This window comes from Amborella trichopoda, chromosome 9, assembly GCF_054954075.1.
Source record: "Amborella trichopoda isolate Santa Cruz 75 chromosome 9, AtrichopodaSantaCruz75HAP2 v2.0, whole genome shotgun sequence".
NCBI lineage: Eukaryota > Viridiplantae > Streptophyta > Magnoliopsida > Amborellales > Amborellaceae > Amborella > Amborella trichopoda.
The window spans coordinates 4,065,428-4,086,961 of NC_142344.1; the positions used below are offsets into that span (position 1 = coordinate 4,065,428).

General features: G+C 37.8%; 1 protein-coding gene across 3 annotated transcripts; it reads right to left on the reverse strand.

Moving 5' to 3' along the window:
• Window positions 1-8,716: 8,716 nt before the first annotated feature.
• Window positions 8,717-20,224, reverse strand: LOC18445369 (uncharacterized). Of its 3 annotated transcripts, none has more exons than XM_011629183.3 (2): window positions 19,611-20,224; window positions 8,717-8,895 (listed from the first exon to the last, which is right to left on the reverse strand). In XM_011629183.3, the coding sequence occupies exon 1, from the start codon at window positions 19,978-19,980 to the stop codon at window positions 19,612-19,614; it is 369 nt and encodes a 122-aa protein (XP_011627485.1). In that variant the 5' UTR covers window positions 19,981-20,224; the 3' UTR covers window positions 8,717-8,895; window position 19,611. The 3 variants fall into 3 exon arrangements, with proteins under 3 accessions (XP_011627485.1, XP_006855571.1, XP_088703300.1); XM_006855509.4 differs by having other exon boundaries at window positions 8,717-8,901; XM_088847174.1 differs by lacking the exon at window positions 8,717-8,895 and adding an exon at window positions 19,195-19,212.
• Between the last annotated feature and the right edge of the window lie 1,310 nt (window positions 20,225-21,534).

The window sequence follows — 21,534 nt, forward strand, 5'->3', positions numbered from 1 at the left end:
GGGGTATTGGGTCTTGTGGGATCCTCTCGATCTTGTTTGTGTGGAGGTTGTTAGGGGAGATAGATTTTTTGCTCTTATTTTTCAGGGGTCTGCTTCTGGGTGTTCTTGGGGACTTATGAATGTCTATGATCCTGTTTTATCTGCTTTCAAAGAAGACTTCTTAAATGTTGTGGGTAATGTTTTACTTTCTCATAATCTGCCTTTTTGCATGGGTGGAGATTTTAACTTCATTCGTTGGGTGGAGATTTTAATTTCAATCCTATGATGAGACTTTTTAATTCTTTTATTAAGAGGTTCCAATTATTGGATTTGTCTATGGCGGGGTCTAATTATACATGGTCCAAAAATAGTGTATCTAACTTGGTTATGTTTAAATTGGATTAATTTTTAGTCTCTCAGGGGTAGATGGATGCCTTTCCATTGGCTTCAATAAAATCCTTGCCTAGGCTTTCATCTGATCACATTCCTTTACTGCTTAATTCGAAGGTAGTCAATGGTGGGAAGAAGCATTTTAGGATGGATTTGGGGTGGTTGGCTGAACCTGGTGTGGTTGAATTAATTAAGTTTACTTGGTTAAATTCAATCACTGTTAGTTCAGTGGATTTTCGGATTCATAAAAAACTCATTTTGGTTGAGCATAGACTGTTAGCTTAGAAAGCTGAGAACTGGATGTCTCTTAAATCCAAAATCGATCAAACTCTTAGTGATATCCAGAGTTGGGAGCAGGAGGTTCAACTATCAGGTCTTATGACTGAGAGTGATTTGGCTATTCGTAGTAAGCTGTTGTCATATCTGGATGAATTTTATCGTCTGGAAAAAATCTATTGGAAGCAAAGGTCTAGAGTTAAATTGCTTAAATAAGGGGATCGTAATACCAAGTTTTCTATGCAATTGCTACTGCCCGATGGAGACAAAATAATATTTCGGGCCTAGAGATTCCTAGGGTTGATGGTGATGACAATAATGCTTTGAAAACTAGTATTATTTCTCACTTTCAAGAGGCATTCTCTTCTGAAATACCTTTTAAACTCACAATGGAGGGCATTCTTTTTGCTTCTATTTCCTCAGAGGTTACAGATAGTCTTGAAGTAGAAGTGTCAATGGAAGAATTACAACAAAATGTGTTTAAACTACCGGGAGATAAATCCCCTGGACCGGATGGTTTCCCGTTATTCTTCTTTCAGAGGTTTGGTCCGTGGTAAGAACGAATTTGTTGGAGATGGTTAGGGAGTTCATGGTGATAAGGGATCTCTTTAAAGGGGTCAATGCTACTTTTATAGCTTTGATCCCAAAGAGATTTGTCATTTCCTCTCTTTCAGACATTAGGCTCATAGCCTCCTTACCAGTCTATACAAGATTATTGACAAAATTTTAGCAGAAAGACTTAAAACTGTTCTTCCTTTTTTAGTCTCTGATACTCAATCGGCTTTTATTCAAAATAGGATGATCCAAGATAGTGTGCTAACTGCTCAGGAATGTATTCATTCGAGGTCTCTAAGTAGGGAACCGGGAGTTGTAATTAAGTTGGATTTGGAGAAAGCCTATGATAGGGTACAGTGGAGTATTTTGTTGAAGGTTCTAAAAAATATGGGTTTTGGTTCTAATTGGAGGAGTTTGATTTTTGGCTGCCTCTCGATGGCTCATTTTTCAATTCTAATTAATGGAAGCTCAAAAGGTTTTTTTAAGGCTTTTAGGGGTATTAAACAAGGTGACCCTCTTTTCCCTTTTTTTTTCACTCTGTATGCAGAATGTTTTAGCAAGATGATTGGCAATATTGTAGATAAGGGTTACTTTACTGGCTTTGAGGTTGCTCAAAATGGCATTCGAACTACCCATCTTCAATATGCTGATGATACTCTACTTTTTTGTGACGTGAATAGTGCTCAGGTTAATAATATTAAGTTATTTCTGATTTATTGTGAGGTGCTCATGGGTTTGAAAGTTAATTTTGGAAAAACAATATTGATTGGGGTGAACTATGCTGATGAATTGGTTCAAGTTCTTGCGACAAAGTTATGGTTGTAGGGTGAATGTTTTCCCCTTCAAATATTTGGGTTTGCCTATTTCAATTGGGAATCTGCCTGTTGCGGTCTGGGATAATGTGATCCAACTAATTCAATTTAAGTTGGACCTCTGGAAGCCTAAGTATTTTTCTCCTAGGAGAAGGGTAACTCTGTTGTATTCCTGTTTAGCAAACCTTCCGATATATCAGATGTCGTTGATGAATATGCTTGGGGGTGTGATTAGACGGATTGCACTTATGACATACAACTTTTTGTGGGGCTCTTTTAGTAAAGAAAGGAAGTATCATCTTATCAGGTAGGATAAGATATGCACACCAAAGGGTGAAGGGGTCTTGGATTACGACATTTGCCACTTATGAATGAGGCGTTGTTATGCAAATGGTGGTGGCGAAGTATTTATTCTAAAGAGCAGCTCTGGTGTAAAGTGCTGGTGTCTACATATGGAGTCAATAATATTGGGATGTGGATCAATAGGGGAAGTGGAAGAGAAAATATTTCATCTCTATGGAGAGATATTTATGCGTTAAAACAAGTGATTGATCGCAATGTCAGATGGTTGCCTGGGTCTGGGGCTTCGATTTCGTTCTGAAACCATAAGTGGTTGAGGGATATGCCGTTAAAATATGTTTATCCTCTTCTTTATGAGAAGGTTGGTACTCCTAATGTTTCTGTAGCAGAACTAGCGGAAGTGAGAGGAGATAAGGTTAGTTGGAATATCTATTTCCCTTATGATAGAATCCTTAGCTATCTTTATCAACCATTTATCAATTTGTTAGAGGATCTCAATCTGGTGGTAATCCATCCTCATCTTAAGGATGAATTAGTTTGGGAGTTAGATAATGATGGCCAGTTTTCTATTAAATCTGTTTACAGACTTCTCTTTTTCGATATAGTGAGATGGAGGTTACCAAAGATTTCGCAGATTTGGAAATGGATGGTCCCTCATAACGTGCAAGTGTTTTTATGGTTAGTGGCGCAGGATAAAATCCTTACGGTGGATAATCTCATTAAGAGGGAGAAGATAATTACGAACATATGCTTAATGTGTATGGCGGATGGAGAAACGGACACGCATCTTTTTATACATTTTTCGTTTGTTTCTAAAATTTGGTGGTGGTGTTTTTAGATGATGGGGATCAATTTAATATTGCCACAAAATGTTGTGGATTTGATTGTTCAAATGGATGTGCCTCTGCCCAAGCTTAGGGGATATATTTGGAAAGTTTTATGGGGAGCTATTCTATGGGAAGTATGGTTGGAGAGGAATCAGAGAACTTTTGAAGGGAAGGTGAACAGTTTTGATAAAGTGATTAGTAACATCAAGTTATCTCTCTGGTCTTGGATCTCTAGTACTAAAGAAGGGGAGGGTATTTCTAAAACTGATATTATGTTTAATCTTTTGTATCTATTTCAGCTGGATGTGCCTAGAAATAGACATTGTGTTAGATGGAAGCCTACTAATCAGGGAGTCTTAAAGTTGAATTTTGATGGCAATTCTTTGGGGAATCCGAGGTCTGCGGGTTTTGGGGGTGCGATTCGTGATAGGCAAGGTAATGTGTTACTTGCTTATGCAGGTTCATGTGGCTCAAGAAAGAACAATGTTCCCTTGGCAACTTCAATTGATAGGCCTGCAGAGTTTTGTTTTGATAGCGGAGCTATCTTTATCCTTTGAACATGTGTATAGGGAGGCAAATTCAGTGGCTGATTCATTGGCCAAGAGAGGAGTACTTTTAGACTCTGTGGTGGTTGTTGATTATGTTGTTTCTTCGATGTAATTGTGAGCTTGTTATAAATAAAGTTGGAACGTTGTCCAAAAAAAAAGAAAAAATAAAGTTGCGAAAATTACAAATAACCCCGAAAAAACAATACTTTTTTTTTCACTTTTTACCGAAAAATATACTTTCCTAGCAAATACCCTCCAAGTAAAAAAAATACATTTTTTTATGAAAATACCTTTTTAGTACATAAATATTTAATTTTGGCCAGACAAATGGGCTGCCAGACTGCCATGTACCAATTGTTGGACCCCTTTAAACTCAAAAAAGTGTTGGACCGCTCTTTGACATTGCTGAACCACCGGTTGGATCTGTTGTCGGACCGCATGGGCATGTTACCAGACCACATGGGCCTATTGCTGGACTGCAGGGGCCCATTGCGGGACCGCTCTTCGGTAGTGCCGGACCACATGGGCTTGTTGCCAAACTGTTATTTGTTAGTGCCGGACCGCTTTGGATATTGTCGGACCGCTTGTTTATACTGTTGGACCGCTTTTAGATATTGTCAGACCGCTTGTTTATACTGTCGGACCGCCTTTTTATGTGTTATGGGAAAAATTAAGTAGTCGGTGTTAGAAGAGAGAGGGCATTTTGGTCTTAAAAACTATAATTGTTTTACTGAGGGGGTATTTGCTAGAAAAGTTTGTTTTGAGGTAAATGTTATGATAAAAAAAATTGGTGGGGGTAGGTTGTAAAGAAAGCTGGGTCAAAGGGGGTTTTTATAATTTCCCAATAAAGTTTATATTATGTGCCAACCTTGGACGGTAAAAGTGAGGTGTACCTCACTACACCTAAAAAGGTACTTTCGATATTAGAAAACCCTCTTATTGATCATCTTGACCTCGAGATGTACCCAGTTTGTATGTGGCCAAGCCCGCATATGAAGAAATGCGAACCTCTTAATAGATCTATTTTTGAGATGGATTTTAAGACTTAATTTTTAAGGACATGTAATCTCTAACAAAGAGATCATGAATATAAAATAAATAAATATATTTTAAAAAATAGAAATAATAATTCTAATAACAAAATATTTGGACCGTTAGTTTTCATTGTTTTTATATGGAACATCAACTTGCATCCATCTTTAAGATGGATGCTTTACACTTTTTGGATAGCATTTATAGAAATGCGGCCCAACCCGCGTTATATATATATATATATATATGTGTGTGTATGTGTGTGTGTGTGTGTGTGTGTGTGTGTGTGGAAGCATCTACGCAACGCCTATGGGTGAGATGCTACAATGATCTCGCCCATAGCGCCATCGCCCATCCGTTTTTTTTTTGCGGTAAGGATTTTTCGATCGCCATGAACATAGCATGTCTGTGACAGTACCGCCATGAACATGCTATGTCCGTAGCGATCAAAAAATTCATGGAAACCGACACAGACCACGTGCCATCCGTTGTAGCTTTGTTCAATAAATCACTATGGACATAGCAAGTTCGTGACAGCGGTAAACACTGTTCATTTCCCCTATAGGCATTTTTTAGCTTATACATATATATATATACATATATATATATATATATATATACATATATATATATATATATATATATATATATATATATATATGGAAAAATCTTTCCAATGCCTATAGGCGAAAATAAATAGTGATTTTGCCTACCCTCATCACCGTCCAAATTTCATCACGCTGTCACGATTGTTTGGTGGTGTTTTATTTTTCATTTTTCTTCTACAAATCAAAATGACCTGAAACTTGAAGGGTATGTACATCTCACTGAGGCGCATCTAATAAAAATACAAAAAAAAATATCCGTGAAAAATAAATTGATCAAAATACCCCTGAAATTTTTTGGGGTATTTTGATCAATTTTTTCATGTAAAATATTTTTTTTATAATTTTTCAAGATTCCCTTATTTTTTATGAATACACGCTCTAAATTTTAGGTCATTCCGATTTATATTAAAAAAATAAAAAATAAAACACTACTGGACAATCGTGACCGCACGATGAACTTTGAACGGTGATGGAGGTAGGTGAAATCACTGTTCATTTTCGCCTATAAACGCTGCGTAGTGTTTTCTTATATATATATATATATATATATATATATATATATATATATATATATATATATATATATATATATATATATATATATATATATATATATATATATATATATATATATATATATATATATATATATATATATATATATATATATATATATATATATATATATATATATTTATGTGTGTGTGTGGTTGTATCATAGTATAATGCAACGACACTTCTAAAAAACCATGTTTGTGGTATTTGTATGACCCCAAATTTTGCACACACACTCTCTTCATCTCAATAAGTAATTCCCAAAAAAAAAAGTTCAATTTGAACCCTAGGTATGGTCAAAATGAGTCCCCTCCAAAAACGAATTTATACCATTCAATTTTTGAATTTCAAGATTTTAGCCTTTATAAACTCGAAATCATTTTTTTTTTTTTTAACATTGTTCATCTAATAACAATAAAGCCATCCAAAAAAATTGGAAACGAAAAATCCTTCTAATGCGTAGATTTAAGCATCTCACCAAAATGAACGGTCTATGTTAAATGGGCGAAAAAATATTTTCTAGGTTCTGTTTTCCATTTTTCTTTTTTTGTGATTGTTCATTAGAATGAAAAGAGTGTATATTTCAAATTTTGGATCAAACAAATGGCCACAAGATGGTTTTTAAGGTTGTTACATCATATTACTATACAACAGTTGCATATATATATATATATATATATATAAGTCATTGTTGTACGCCCATACGCGAATGACCCATATTGAATCTGGGCCATCTTGTGGCCGATCCGACGTTCACAGATGTCCGATAGTATTTTAATTTTAATTTTTTTTCTACAAATCTAAATCACTTGAAATTTTAGGCATCTGTTCTTCTCATCAAGGCGTACCTAATAAAAATATAAAAATTAATAATTCATAAAATAATTTGACCAAAATACCCCCCAAAACTTTTCGAGGGTATTTTGATCAATTTATTTCCTGTAAAAAATGTTTTTGATATTTTTGGTAGACTCAACTATTTTTGAAGAACATACGCCTAAAATTTCAAGTGATTTGAATTTGTAGAAAAAAAAAATCAAATTCAAGCACTATCAGACATTCGTGATCGTCAGATCGGCCCAAATTCAATCTAGGCCGTGGGCATTTACTGTAACAGTATGCACCTGGACGCACAGCATCTTTTCCATATATATATATATATATATATGAAAAATTATGAAATTAGCCTACTAGCTCATATGAACATATGAGCCCAAAATCTAGACCGATCTGACGATCACGACCTCATGTCGTGTTTGAATTTTAATTTTTTTTTCTACAAATTCAAATAATTTAAAATTTTAGGCGTCCATTCTTCTCATCAAGGCGCACCTAATAAAAATATTTAAAAAATAATTCATAAAAACTAAATTGACCAAAATGCCCCTGAAGCATTTTAAATGTAATTTGATCAATTTATTTCTTGTAAATTATTTTTTTGATATTTTTATTAAATTTTCCTATTTTTGAAGAACACAAGTCTAAAATTTCAAATTATTTGAATTCGTAGAAAACAGTTAAAATTCAAACACTAAATGAAGTTGAGACTGCCAGATCGGCCCAGATTCAATCTGAACCGTTGAGCTCATATGTTCATATGAGCTAGTGAACTAATCTCAGCATTTTCCATATATATATATATATATATATATATATATATATATATATATATATATATCATCCCTTACTACACCTGAACTAATCTCAGCATTTTCCATATATATATATATATATATATATATATATATATATATATATATATATATATCATCCCTTACTACACCTACAATTCATAATATGGAATAACATACTCAATGAGAATCCAAGGAACGATTTTGGTTGACACAACTAGAGAGGAAGAGAGATCGAACTTTTTACTTTTTTTTTTAACATTGGGAGAGAGAGATGAGTTTCTCGATGCACCTCGAGATAGTTACCAAATTTCTTCCGTTAAGAACGTTTAACTTTAACCGCATATTGTGGTGCCTCCAAAATTCCTCACGTTGCCAAGGCAACTCCGGACAAGGGCTGGCAATGGGCGGGCTAGCCTGGCTCTAAAAAATAAGGGCTTGGCCACCTATTGCTATTGCTAGGCCCACAAAAATACGTGGATAGGACAAGATCCTTTCCCTTGTTTTTTCTTAACTGAACGCTTTTCCTACATTTCAATATTTGATACAATCAATTCACCCTTGCAATAATCTAGAACATTTATTTTAACTAAAAATATTTTCTTGTTAAATTGATCTCAAAGGTGACGAAAGGGAGGGGGATTAGATCACGTATTTATGTGGCCAACCTAGACTAGATCACCCAAAACGTCCTTCCAACTCGAGTACCATGAATTGGTCGTATCCTTTAGTCATCAATTATCATTGATGACTAGTGATGTCAATCCGGATCGGGAATCATCTAAAACCATCCCGGTTCTTGGACTGTATTGGCTGTTTCATTACTTTGAATATTCGATTTGTGTATTTTATATCACAAAAGTCAAAGTTGCTCTATTGGCTTGAGTTTGTGGTTCTTATTCTCAATATTGGAAGCTGGAATTGTTCGGACCCTCCTTGGAGCTGTTTTTTATAAATTTTTATGAAGGGGTTTTAGCTATATAAATGTAAAATATATGGAAGTATTTTGTCATCCGGATCAGGATTGGTGGCTGGGCAATTCACTCCACCAATGCATTTTCTCAAACACTGATGACAACATAATGCGCCTCAAAAAACCATAAAATAAGTTCACAATATCAAGTCTTCACCATCCAATAATCCGGCAGATTTATGCTTTTAATTGTATATATAGTTAAAATCCATAAGGGCCTCAAAAGAACGTTCATACAAGTATACCAAGTAAGCAATATGTGTCTCTCATGGATCTGCCCTGGTACAAAACACACTAGCATCTGAGCTAGGTTCTTCCCCTTTAATTAACAACTAGTAGTCAAATTCCTTTGGCACTCCTGAACCACGTTCATGAAATCAGCAGTTGCCCATGATTTCCCAATGAGGAGCTGAACCTAAGCATCAGTAATTTAATATTAGAGAAATCACCAATAATGCGATCTTAGTAGGTCCCTGTGCTGGTCGTTTACAGAAGAGGATCCTTCTAAGAATTTTACTACGATGATTAAATTGCATAGCATAAAAGGATCCCATCCAGGTCGGCAGGACCAAGACCTAGACCTGGACAAGAACCCAAACAGCGCGAACCCGACCCAGAAGGATCCAGCATTAACCAAGACCCTGACCCTTACCCATACCCAGACCTGATTAAATCCAGGTCTGTTGGACCCGGACCTAGTTCGGGCCGAACCCAGCAGGGGCAACACACCAGTTAGTACCCCTATAGCAAAACCTTGTTAACGACCTTTCCCTATCATCATAGAAAATAATGGTAAACGAATACTGCACATTCAGATCTCAATGACTCACTCCTTCCCCTATTTACAACATCATCTTGAGTCGCCTAGATGAGATGTACTTGTATGCAAAATCTGGGGTAAAGGACCTCTACTTTTCATAATGGCTTGCTACACGATATAAATATTGGCTTGCACTCGTACAGGGAATACATGCACGCTCCCCATGATTAATGTTTGACATCCTTCACCACCCCTTAAAAAAAAATAAAAAAAAAAATAAAAAAAAAAAATTGCAGATACGCAATCTTAACCCTGCAGAATATGGCTAGGTTCATTTGGTAAATTTTATGACCTACAACTTTTGGGCCGAACCAAAAGAAATTAACAGGTGGATGGTGAAAAATATAGAAAGAACAATAATTCAAACAATGAAAATAACCAAAATACACCATGATGTTATAGCGAAATTTAGGTATTTTAAGAATTATTTTTTAGTATTTCTTGTGGGTGTGCCCATGTGAGATGCACATACACACAAAATTTCAAGTCAATTGGATCAGAAGAAAAAAATTCAAACACTATTGGACGATAAACTTGAACTGAAAGCAGTCACTGAGGGCACACACCGTGCTTAAAGCACTCCACTCACAGGATCTACTTATGTTTAAGAACCAAGAATGTAGTGGTTAAACACCCTATTAATTCCAATAAAGCGGTGATTCACTTCAGGAATAGGGATTGTTGATCTTTAGAGTGCTTTGCTCTCCACATTGCTCTCTGTAGGACTTTTTCTCGAGTGCATTGCTTCATAGCAAGAATCCTACTAAATAATGAGTACATTTCAATCTTTGCAATACAAGAAAGCTTGCTTAGCATTACTTTCGAGTGCAAAGCTTCACATTGCTTTCCAACAACTATGACAACTGGAATTGAAGACCGAGATCTATGGACAGGTTTCACCTACTGTACCTCAAATACATATTCTCTTATTCCAATGGGGCAAAGGGGCATCCTCTATTGTTGGCAGTTGTATTTCATTGCAATCATTAGACCCAAGGGAGCCATGCACTACTTTGAAAATAACATAGATTATGTACTAAAAAAAAGGTCATCATCATTTTAACCTTTTCCCAATTAATTGCAGTCGGCTACAAGAATCTTGGCTTTAGATCCGCTCTATTAAAGGCCATATCCTCAATGACACCATAAGTCCCCATATCTTTTCGGACTACTTCTAACCACGTCCTATTGTGCCCACCCCTTGTTCTTTTCAGTCCTTCCACTTGAATTAATTCACACCTCCTAACAGGTGCTGTACGTGGTCGGTGCCATACATGGCCAACCCACCTAAGTCTACTCTCTCTAATTTTATCGCCTATTGGTACCACATCTAAATTCTCTCGAATAGATTCATTACAAATTCTATCCCTTCTTGTAATGCCACTCATCCATCTCAACATCCTCATCTCCGCTACACTCATTCTATGGGTAGAATTTGTTTAATTAAGTGAAATAGAATTTGTTTAATTAAGTAAAGACTGTTCTTGGGCCTGTTTGCAAGCCCCTTGATGAGAAAGCTCAGCTTTGACCCAACAAATGACTTGCTTATGCATCTAATAGAATTTGGATAATGATGAACTTTTGAGTGAACACTATAGGAATTCGCTCATACAAGTTATGGCATGGGACCCCCAGTCTATACCATTGGATTTAAACCAAATCTCAAAGTGGAATGGGGACTTCACCGCATAACCTATTGGCAAGTACGTCGCACGGACATTCCATCGAAGTTAAAACCCTTGCCTCTCCTCTCCCTAAAACAAACACTTTTGAACTCCTTGATTCTCTCTCTCTCTCTCTCTCTCTCTCTAAAACAGAGGCTCTATCCAATATCATGAATCCCTCCTCTTTATAAAACCAGAGCCACTACCATCTCCAATCTCACCTCACTAAAACCAGGGCCACAACTATGTCCAATCTCTCCTCCTCTCTAAAACCAGGGTCACAACCATATGAGAATGTGAATCTCCTCAAATAGGTCTTATGCATGGGCACCTCTTCCCCAAGATAAGCATAGGGACTACCTAAGTGTGACAGTCATTGGACACATTAAGGTTCTTGCTCACCAAAAAGCTCCAATGTAGGGTCGTGCTGATCAATCTGAATCCAATTGCCAATCTCTCACTATGACTACAAACCATGCTACTTATCTCATCGTCCTCCACATCATGAAACACTGCACTAATATCCATCACATAACACATGCGTTTCATGACACTGCACTAATATCCATCACATAACCCATGCGTTTCATCCCCAGTGTTTCAAGCTCCAAATAAATCTCACAAGGCTCAGGGTGAGATTTATCGCCAGCAAGACAAGCAAGGACCTTGCTCTTAATCTCCATTCAACTACAAGCAATGCTCTTATTCAACGTTTCTCTCTCATGAACAATCTCACCTTTGCCACCCCTCCCAATTCCTAGTTTGAGCATACAAGTTAGAAGAAGAACATAGTTTCCTGCTGCATCACAGACTCAAACCAGGAATTGGGGCATGGGCTCCGAAGCTCCTAGTCCTCCATGGTATATCCAAACATCAGTCATCTTAATACTAACACCCAGCATCTTTGTGGCTTCGAAAACGGTGATACACTGCCCTTCTACCATAGATGGTGCCTCCCTGCATCCCTCATCATGTTAGACTCAAATACCATCGCTCTGAAATACATGAAGAACTTCTCATCACTGCGTTGCCCCAAAACATGCTTATCTTTTCCTTCGCATCTTTCCCTCTCTTTTTTTCTTTGTATTTTATCTCTAACTACGCAATGCCAGCTCAGTACTGGCCAGAATTCAGGCATCCCCCTTAACCTCAACCAAAAAAACTTAATTGTTGATTAACAATGCCCATGCCTTTGCTAAAATCAACTCTTATATTGGAAAAGTAACACCCTCAGATGAGATCTATATTCCTCCACAAGGGAACAACAACGTCAGAAATCTTGACAGGCAAGCATCAGTTCTAGACAGTGAACAAAGATCATACTTTGAGAGCAGAATATTATAACAAAGTTTGCAAGAGGGAAATGTCGAGGGGTAATTAACCATCAAACCAAAACGACCTAATTAAGAAGGGAACTGCAAGGCAATTGTGATGATTATTCGATTCAAATGAGATGGGAGCTGAACGTGGTACAAGTGGACCTCAAATGTATCGATATGGATGTGGCTGTAGGATTGGAGAGAGACACCATGAATAACGAAATTAAAAAGCAGTGCTCTCCCTGGGAAGAGATGGAGCTCCAGGGCAGCCAGATGGCTTCTATATGGTAAGTTACAGAATATCTTAAAGTATACTATTATGGCTATGTCATTGTAATTCTAAGCGAGAGGAAAACCATACATAGGGGACTAAATGCCACATTCATAGATTTGGTCTCTAAAACAGGGGACAACCAACATCAAGGATTTTAGATCAATGAGCTTGGTGCAATACTCCACAAAGTCTTGGCAGACGTTTTTGCATAGTGCATCAGATTGGTCCTCAAATTCCGAGTGCATGGCCATCCATCCCAGGGAGAATATGTTAGGAGGAAGACCCCAAATAGAACATTGGTGGCCCATGTGAGAACGGGGAAGACCGGGTATAGTGTTGCAGATTAACATGGAGAGTGCCTGCAACCATCGTTCAAAAAGCTGTGGACAAATCCACTATATCGGACTTAGCCCCAATATATCAGGAATGGCCTCTAACTATCAGAATGTGCTGGTAACAAGAATCAAGCCAAAACTGACTCATGTTTTTAAAGCCATTTTAAATGGTATAAACGGCGGTATATTGAGTTTCAAAATCTGGAAAATACCACAAATTTATCCATTATAAAACCAGCTTTGCCTAATATTTTTTCATATTATTCTTTTTTGCACACAGTGGTCCAGATAACATCATTTAGTCCCCAACTGGTTCCGGAATTTGCACAGTCTCCTCGTTCTATCAAAGCCTTTCTCAGGTCACAACTGTTCCAGTAGCTCCTTCATCTTTGGCTTCTCAGGCCTGGGTCTCCTTTGCCCCTCCAAAAATTCAGATTTTTATGTGGCTAGCACTTTCCCAAAGAGTGCTAACAGTCAATCAAATTCAACGCACAGGTGTCCCACTCCCAAACCGATGTGTCATGTGTTTAGCAGCAGAGGAAACAAATGACCACCTTTTCTTGCACTGCCCCTTTGCCCACAACCTATGGGGGGGAATTCTTAATCTTGTTAAGATCCAATGGGTCACACCCGAGTATGTTCCGTCCATCCTCTCATCCATCCAGCCCTTTTTCCTTGGCCTAAAACATGGATTTTACTTTGGAAATCTATGGTGGCGGCCACTATTTGGGCTTTATGGATTGAGAGAAATAATAGAATTTTCAGGGGCGAATACTCACCCTGGATTAAAATTCTCACCAAGCTCAAATCCATGGTTGTCTTCTGGGCAACCAATCATCACCACTTCAAAGGAGTTTCCACCTCAGCTTTCTTTCAGGATTGGAGCTCGGTGCTGAGGCATAATCATAAACGCCCAGCCCAGGCTACCCTTTGGAACCCCCCACCACAGGACCGCATTAAACTGAATTTTGATGGATGTTCCCTCGGTAATCTAGGACCATCCAGAGGGGGGGCCATTATAAGGGACCATCTTGGCACTACGCTGGCTTCCTCCTCCATCTACATCAACCACACCAATTCAGTGGAAGCCGAGGCATTATGCACTCCTTGAAGGACTAAAGCTCCCTCAAACACTTAGCCTGAACTTCATCTTGATTGAGGGAGATTCACAGAATACCATTTTGTGGGCCCAAATAATCCCCTCTTCACCCCCACCCCTGTCCCTAGCACACACCTTTGATCAAATTCATTAGCTGTGCAAGGATATGGACGTCTCATGGATGCATACCTGGAGGGAGGGCAACCAGGAAGCAGACGCCCTAGCTAAAGAAGCGGCTTTAATGGAGGAATTTTAAAAGCTAATGCGTTTCAGTCTCTGGATTTTTTGGATCCCCTTATTTTTCTTGGTTGTTGTCTTCACTATAACCTTCTAAAAGAAGGCTTTTGGTTTCCTTTTTCTCATTTTCTTTTCCCTAGAGCATCCGACTTTGTGGTTTGCCTAGGCCTTTTGTACTCATCTTCGTTCTTAATTTAAGGTTAATGTTTTCAAAAAAAATATTTTTTCATATTACTAGCCTGCATTGATTGTTAAAAATTATTCTGGCTATATCCATTGATTTTTTTATTAATGTAATAAATATTTCATATATACAAGATACCACACTGATTATGCCATTATACCCATTATTATTTCATATTGGCTTCAAGACCGTCATTTAATAAAAATGCCTTTGATTACTCCAATTTCTTGTTTCCCATCCATTATAGCAACCATTTTTAATCATTGTCCATTATAGAAACTGTTGCTTTTGTATATCAGTTAAGGCCCTGTCCAACATGGTCAGCCAGACGGGTTTTCTAACCTTTCTAACGTAGAGACAAACTTTAGACTTCCTCAACTATCTGATTAGCTGGAAGGGTTTTGACAGGAAATGGAGAAGAAGGATTAGAGAGTGCATATTAGAGGTAGCTTTCTTATCTTAGTAAACACAAGCTCCAAGGATTAGAGAGTGCATATTATTGGTAGCTTTCTTATCTTAGTAAACACAAGCTCCAATAGCTTCTTTAGTGGCTCTAGAGGCCTTTGATGGGCCACCCACCAACCCATCCCAAGTAATAATGCAGGGCACCAACACCAACCCAATTGAACGGATAATCTTAAAATGATTATCTCATTGTTGGGCTTCCATGATGAGCCAAAAAACTGTGCAGAGACTACCTTGCCTCTCCCTATGCTTTTTAAAGCACATGAGATATTCTTGTGAACTAAGGTTGAAAAGATAAAAATGGAAACTAGCTCATGGAAAAGTCATTTCTTCTCAGTTGCAGTAGGGTCAAACACATCAGCATACCTTCTACATATTTCCTGATCCCTATACAAAATTCCGTTTGAAGCCACCTAATATTAGAGAGGATCCAAGTTTTTATGGCAAAACAATAGTTTGGTGGATAAATACCTCCTTAGTTCGGCTAAGAAAAGATGGCAATGGATTGGGCATTTGGAGAGTGAACGATGTTACGTGGTTCCTCAAGACTCGGAGACAATGGTACAGGTAATTTGCAAGAGAGAGCTATTTCCCATGGTTGAGGATCTTCGAGGGTAAACTAGTAAGAATGAGGAATGAAAGGAGGAGGAGGAAAGAGAAAAAGAGGGGCAGGAGTGATTATTGTAACGAAGTCCAATCTAGAAATTGGAGTGAGTTCTTAGGTAACCAATGGCGGTAGAGTTAGGCTTTAATCCATCTTTTGGGAGGGCCCATTGTGCAACTGTCTCCAATATCAAGGCTTTGGGGGCTTATTATGCTAAGGAAGTCCAAAATGGGAGTGAGTTTTAGGTTATGCAATGGTGGTAAGAGGTAGGCTGCAATCCACCTCTTGGAAGGGCCCCAATGTGTAACTGTTCCCTGAATATTTAGGCAACAGGCACCAACATGGATTTCTAGTCAAGCATGAGCTTTTAAAGGAGGACAGATAGGGTAGTGTGGAGCCCTCACTTTAGGAGAAAGTTCAAGGATGAGGACTGTGATAGCCTAGCCAAGAAAACCATCAACCGAAGAAAGAAAAAGAGATAACTTATCCTGAATGCTAGAGTGGACAGGATCATAGTTACCAAGAGCGCCCCAACAAGGTGGCGCTCTGGCTCTGCAATCCAACTCCGGCGTTCCATAACTGGGATCTCACCTGGAACACGATTTTTTTATTTTAGAATCTCCCTCCCATATTATAGGGTACTCGCTCCAATGAACAAAAGGATCTCGACCCCCACATACCACGGTGCACATCCGTCAAGATTGTAGATCCCATTCCCCAATAAATAAGTTCCTCGAACCCATAAATTTGGAAGCGCAATCCCTGTGTACATAGAACTCCATCCTTATCCAGAACGAGATCTCGTTTAGGTGGGAACGGCTTGCAGTGCTTCGTGGGAACATGAATCCATGTGTAATGGCGTTGGGTTCTTGATACAAGTGGAGTTCTGTGATGGGAGCACGAACCAATCATGCAACGAATGCGATCTATCCTTGAATGGAGTTCAATCCTTTCAAAATAGGAACACGATGCAAGTTCAAATGGGATCTAGTTCCTATTCCGGATGTGAGCGGTCCTATTGCATATGGGAACAATATCCCACTGCATATGGAACATGATCCGTCCTTGAATGGAGTTCTATCCTTTCAAAATAGGAACTCGCTCCTTTCATAACAAGATGCAACTTCAAATGGGATCTCATTCTGCTACTTTTACCCTCACCGGAACTCGCTCCCCGAGAGCCGAAGCTTTGGGCAGCCATTGATCCGACGCTCCCGTTCCCAACCCCAGAGCTGTTCTCGCTGTAGCTCCCCGTAACTATGGACACAATTGTTTGGTCTAGCAAGACTAATGGAACTTTCCCTGTGTGGTCTTTTAGTTGTAGATGTTTCTTTACGGGGACCCATGAGATTTCCAATTTGATTCATCTTGAGTATTTAGACTACCCCAAGGGCTCTTAAATTACAGGTTCTTGGCCAACTCTAGACAAGGTTCTTCGAGGTGATTACCTCATTCATCTATAGATCCAATTCCTCGACATGTTCTTCTTATGCCTAAACATGGAGGAGACCATGGACCATCCGACTCACATAAGTTTCTCTAAGGAGATGTAGAATGTCCTAACCTAATGGAGGTTAATTGGGTGGTGACTTCCTATTACCCACCAAACTGCCCCATCTGTTGCTGGACATGCTCCTTCTCATAAAGAAGAAGCCATCTACATGAGAAATTTTGCTTCCCAACTACATCATGGAGTCTAAGGAAGGAGAAGAATGATCATGTTTTTCTAATAAGTACAGGTGAGTAATGTTACCTATTGAATTGGAACTAAAATAAGAATTCAATTGGATGTTTTGTTCAGGTGAGTAATGTTACCTATTGAATTGGAACTCAAATCAGAATTCAAATGGATGTTCTATTAGAAAAAGCAGTGGTTTATCCACGTTTGATTGTTAAGTTGGAAGAGGAAAAAGAAAAAAAAAAAAGGAGAAAGAAAGATGTCTTCTTTCTTTACTGATATTGAAATGTATTCGTCATTCCTACTACTTAATTTTTTTATTTATTAATTTCATTTTAATTGAATTTTTTTATTTATATTTTTTCCATGATTTTATTATGTTAATTTCTACTCTACCTTCCCGGAGGGAATCTTTGGGGGATCTGTTGGAATCATTCTGTTCCGCTTCAAGCGCATGGATTCCTCCTAATCCTTTTGGAAATCACGTAAAAGGAATCTAGGGCTAGAAAGAGAATAATGGAGAAATCACAATCTCAAGGCATTCTTCGAGAGAGAAGAGTTTGGTGATTAGTAAGGAATGCCAGATGTCCACAAATTCAATGCTTGAGTGTCCTTCAAGCAGATTCAAGAATCTTAATAAGTTCATATTAATAATACCTTGTTCAGAAAGCTTGTAAGAGCTGGGGTTAGAGAAGGTTTTAAAGAATGTTCAGGGATGATCCACTAGGGCTTCTCACTGCATGTGCTGGTCTGCGATTCCATTATTGTTGAAACTAACGCTTTCTTAACCGACTTAAGAGCCTTCAATTGATCATTCATTCTAAAGCACATAGTAGAGGGTCACTCATTGAACGTCATCAAATATGCTCAACAAGCTTCTAAGTGGGGGATACTAGCAAACCTCATGAAGAGATACTCCTCTTTATACTCTTGTCAGAGATCACCTTTTCGTGTACTTTGAAAGGCAAATATATCATGATGGATAAGCTGAGGAAGGATAGGATAGACCTCCCTTCCCATGGGGGACACGTAACTCATATGCATGATTTGGGTTTCACTCCTTTTTCCATTCCCCCTTTCCTCTCTCATTCTTCGTCTTCTTCCTCCCATTTGATAATCCTCTTCTCTCTTCTCTAGTCATCTCCTTTTCCATTCCCCAGTGTTTACATTTCTATATTTATTTATTTTGAGAAATCATTTCTATATGTACTTTTGAATACAGCTTGTTGTATACTTCTTTCCTCAAACAAATAAAACGTTACAATTGGAACTACATGAAAGGAAAAATAGATCTTTTCTATTTAACAAGTTGATTATCTTTCAGTTAGATTGCTACATCTGCCATATAGAGAAATATTAGAACCACAATTTAAAAGCCTTATCAAAGGACCTAATCAGAAAAAGAAAAAATTGTACATTTTTCTCATGGTCCCCATGGCTGCAGAATCTACCAATAAATCAACAAAATTTGAAAAATTAAAAAAAAAATAAGCAGTTTAATTTTCAATGCATGCATGCTTTAATCACTCTACATGCAGCAAAAATTCGAAAATCACAAAATCCTAAACCTAAATATTTTCCTCCACAACAACCTTCTTCAACACATTAGACACCATGTGAAATCCCAACAGTCTAGAAACAAAATTTCCCAAATAAATTTGAAAAGAAAATAAGCCACCAGTCTTTATTCTTTTCCCTGAAACTACATCAAGCCTACCTCATTTAACATGTTATTGTGTACTATATACTGACTTCAGTCAGTATAGCTCCAGGAGGTTTTGGCTCTCTAGGAACAGTTGATACATGATATTGATGAATTCATGAATAGCCTAATTGGTTCGCAAGCCAATTAAACCACAATGAGCTATCAAATGTGTAGCCTAATTGGTTTAAAAGCCAATTAGACCACAATAACAGGCCAGGAGGTAGGTTTGATGGTAACTCTGGAAGCATGTCCTCCGAAAAGAAATTAATGGTTGCCTCATCCTCATAAATCATAACTAACTCAGTGAATTGAGCAAATTCTGGTTTTCTCTTCCCACGCAATCTACAATAAGAGTTTAACAACAAGATTTATAAAAAAATAAAAGCCTACTTGACTCGGTTATTTTATTATCCCCACATTATACATTCTACATCCGCTACTAAGGGAGCCAAAAGAATTATAATTTAATAAACAAGAAGCGCAAACCCCAAAGAACGAGGATCTTAAAGGATGGTTAACAAATAAAGGAAAAAGAAGATAATAATAATAATAATAAATAAATAAAGGATAAACTCGACCCTAATCCATTTAACATTTAATTTCTGCTTCATTTACTCATAGAATATACACCCAAGCATACAAAACAACTCCCGTAACAAAAATTAGCCAAAAATAAAAAACGGAAGCACCAGTTTCATCTAAACCCTCATTGAAAATCAATAGAGACAGGCCAAACTGACCTCATTTACAGTATCTATCAGCCTTCTTCTTTGCTCTATCATCGAGCGCATCTTCAACCGACCTATAATTTGCAGGAGCATCATATCCGAACTTCTTCGCCTCAACTGGAAACAACTGATCATATTTCATCTTCTTCGCCGCATCAATGGTGTAGATTTCTCCCGCCATTTCTTTGCCATTTTTCTCTCCATTTTCGTCTAGAAGCTCGGCGTCAGAGCCATTGAGCTCTGCAACTTTTTGATCAAGATCCTGGTTCTTCTTCTTCTTCTTCTTCTTCTTGGCCTTCTTCTTGTCTAGGGTTTTCGCAGGACCCAGGTCTCCTTTGAAAGTGAGCCTGCCTGCTTTGGCTCTCTCGTATGGTGTAGACATGGTCGAAACCGGCGTCTCTCTCTCTATCAATTGTGCTGTATCGTTGCGTCTGTGGCACCGATCGCCTCAACCGACTCCCTTTGTCTCTCTCTCTCTCTACTCCCCTTCGAATCTTTCCATACGCCAATCTGATCTCTCGCTATATCAACTTGCGTCTCTGCCTTTGCTGCTCACAGCTTCTTCTCTCTCTCTCTCTCTCGATCGATCTCGAGCGGCAGCCGATTCACATAAGAATTGGTTCGACCGAACCGGTTATGGACGGTGACCCAGTACCCCTTAAATTTCTCCCAGTACGGTTTTTAAAATGGTTTTTTTAAAAGCTTATTTAATATTGGTTTAGGTCCCTTGTAATTAATATTTATATTTTATTTATTTATAATATTTTTTGGATAGTTGATTTTATTGGATATGAATCACTCATCCAACAATCCAGCAAGAATATGTGGATCAATGATCTCATTATCAATCCAATTTATAAAACACTACTCTCTGATTAGGGACCCAGTTTTGGCGAGAGCTTACTCACCGAACACATTTCCATAGTTAATTCTCTAACCTCATTTAAGAGTAATGATCCTGTAGGACCATCTTCTATCTATGTGTGTAGAACCTCAAAAGATCACCATTAAAATTAGCACGTTTCTCTAACAAAGTTATCACATGGATGTGGGGCTTGACTTTTCTATAAATCAATGCCAAATTTAATTGTGATCATTTGAGATCCTACCCACATAGGTGGGGGAGGGTCCTATAGGATCATTTCTCCTCATTTAACTATAGAGGGGTTTCTATGACTTTTTTTTCTTTTTTCTTTTTTTTTTTTTTTTAACAAAGCTAAAAACTTTTATCGATAGAATACTGAAAAAACATGAGATTACACAGTTGGATTGGAATCAAGACATTAGATACATGCAAATTAGATAAGGACATTTCATGTTTGGCTAATCGATTAGTTGCATCATTGGCCTCTTGATATACATGGAAAAAGGATATCCGAAGCTCATAAGAATAATAAATATCATAGATTTTCAGTCAGAAAACATGAAGAGACCAAAAAACTCTTTGATCCTACTTATACAATTTTATAACATTGAGAGAATCATCTTCAATCATAATGACTCCCATAATTCATTTGCTAACAATAATTTCCAATCCAGCAGCCCAACATAAAAGAAAATAACAAACCTTTCATGATCTCTTAATAGACCTCCAATTCCAGTTGGACCTGGATTCCTAAAGGAGCTCCATCGAAATTAAGCTCCAATTCCAACTGGATTAAGATTCCTAAAAGAGCTCTCATTAAAATTAAGTTTGAAAGAGATATTTGGAGGAGCCTTACAGGTAGAGTGAGAGCGGCATATGGGAAAAAAGGAGAAGGCAAGACTCTTCAAATTATTAAAGATAGGCCTCAAATCCCAACTGGACCTAGATTCCTAAAGAAGCTTCCATCAAAATTAAGTTCCAATTTCAACTGGATCTGGATTCTCAAAAAAACTTCCATCAAAATTAAGTTTGAGAGAGCCATCTGGATCCAGGTAGAGTGCGGGCGACAAC

Bases quoted from the DNA above. Each gene is read 5' to 3' on its own strand.
- LOC18445369 (XM_011629183.3), bottom strand. From the start codon at position 19,980: ATGTCTACACCATACGAGAGAGCCAAAGCAGGCAGGCTCACTTTCAAA.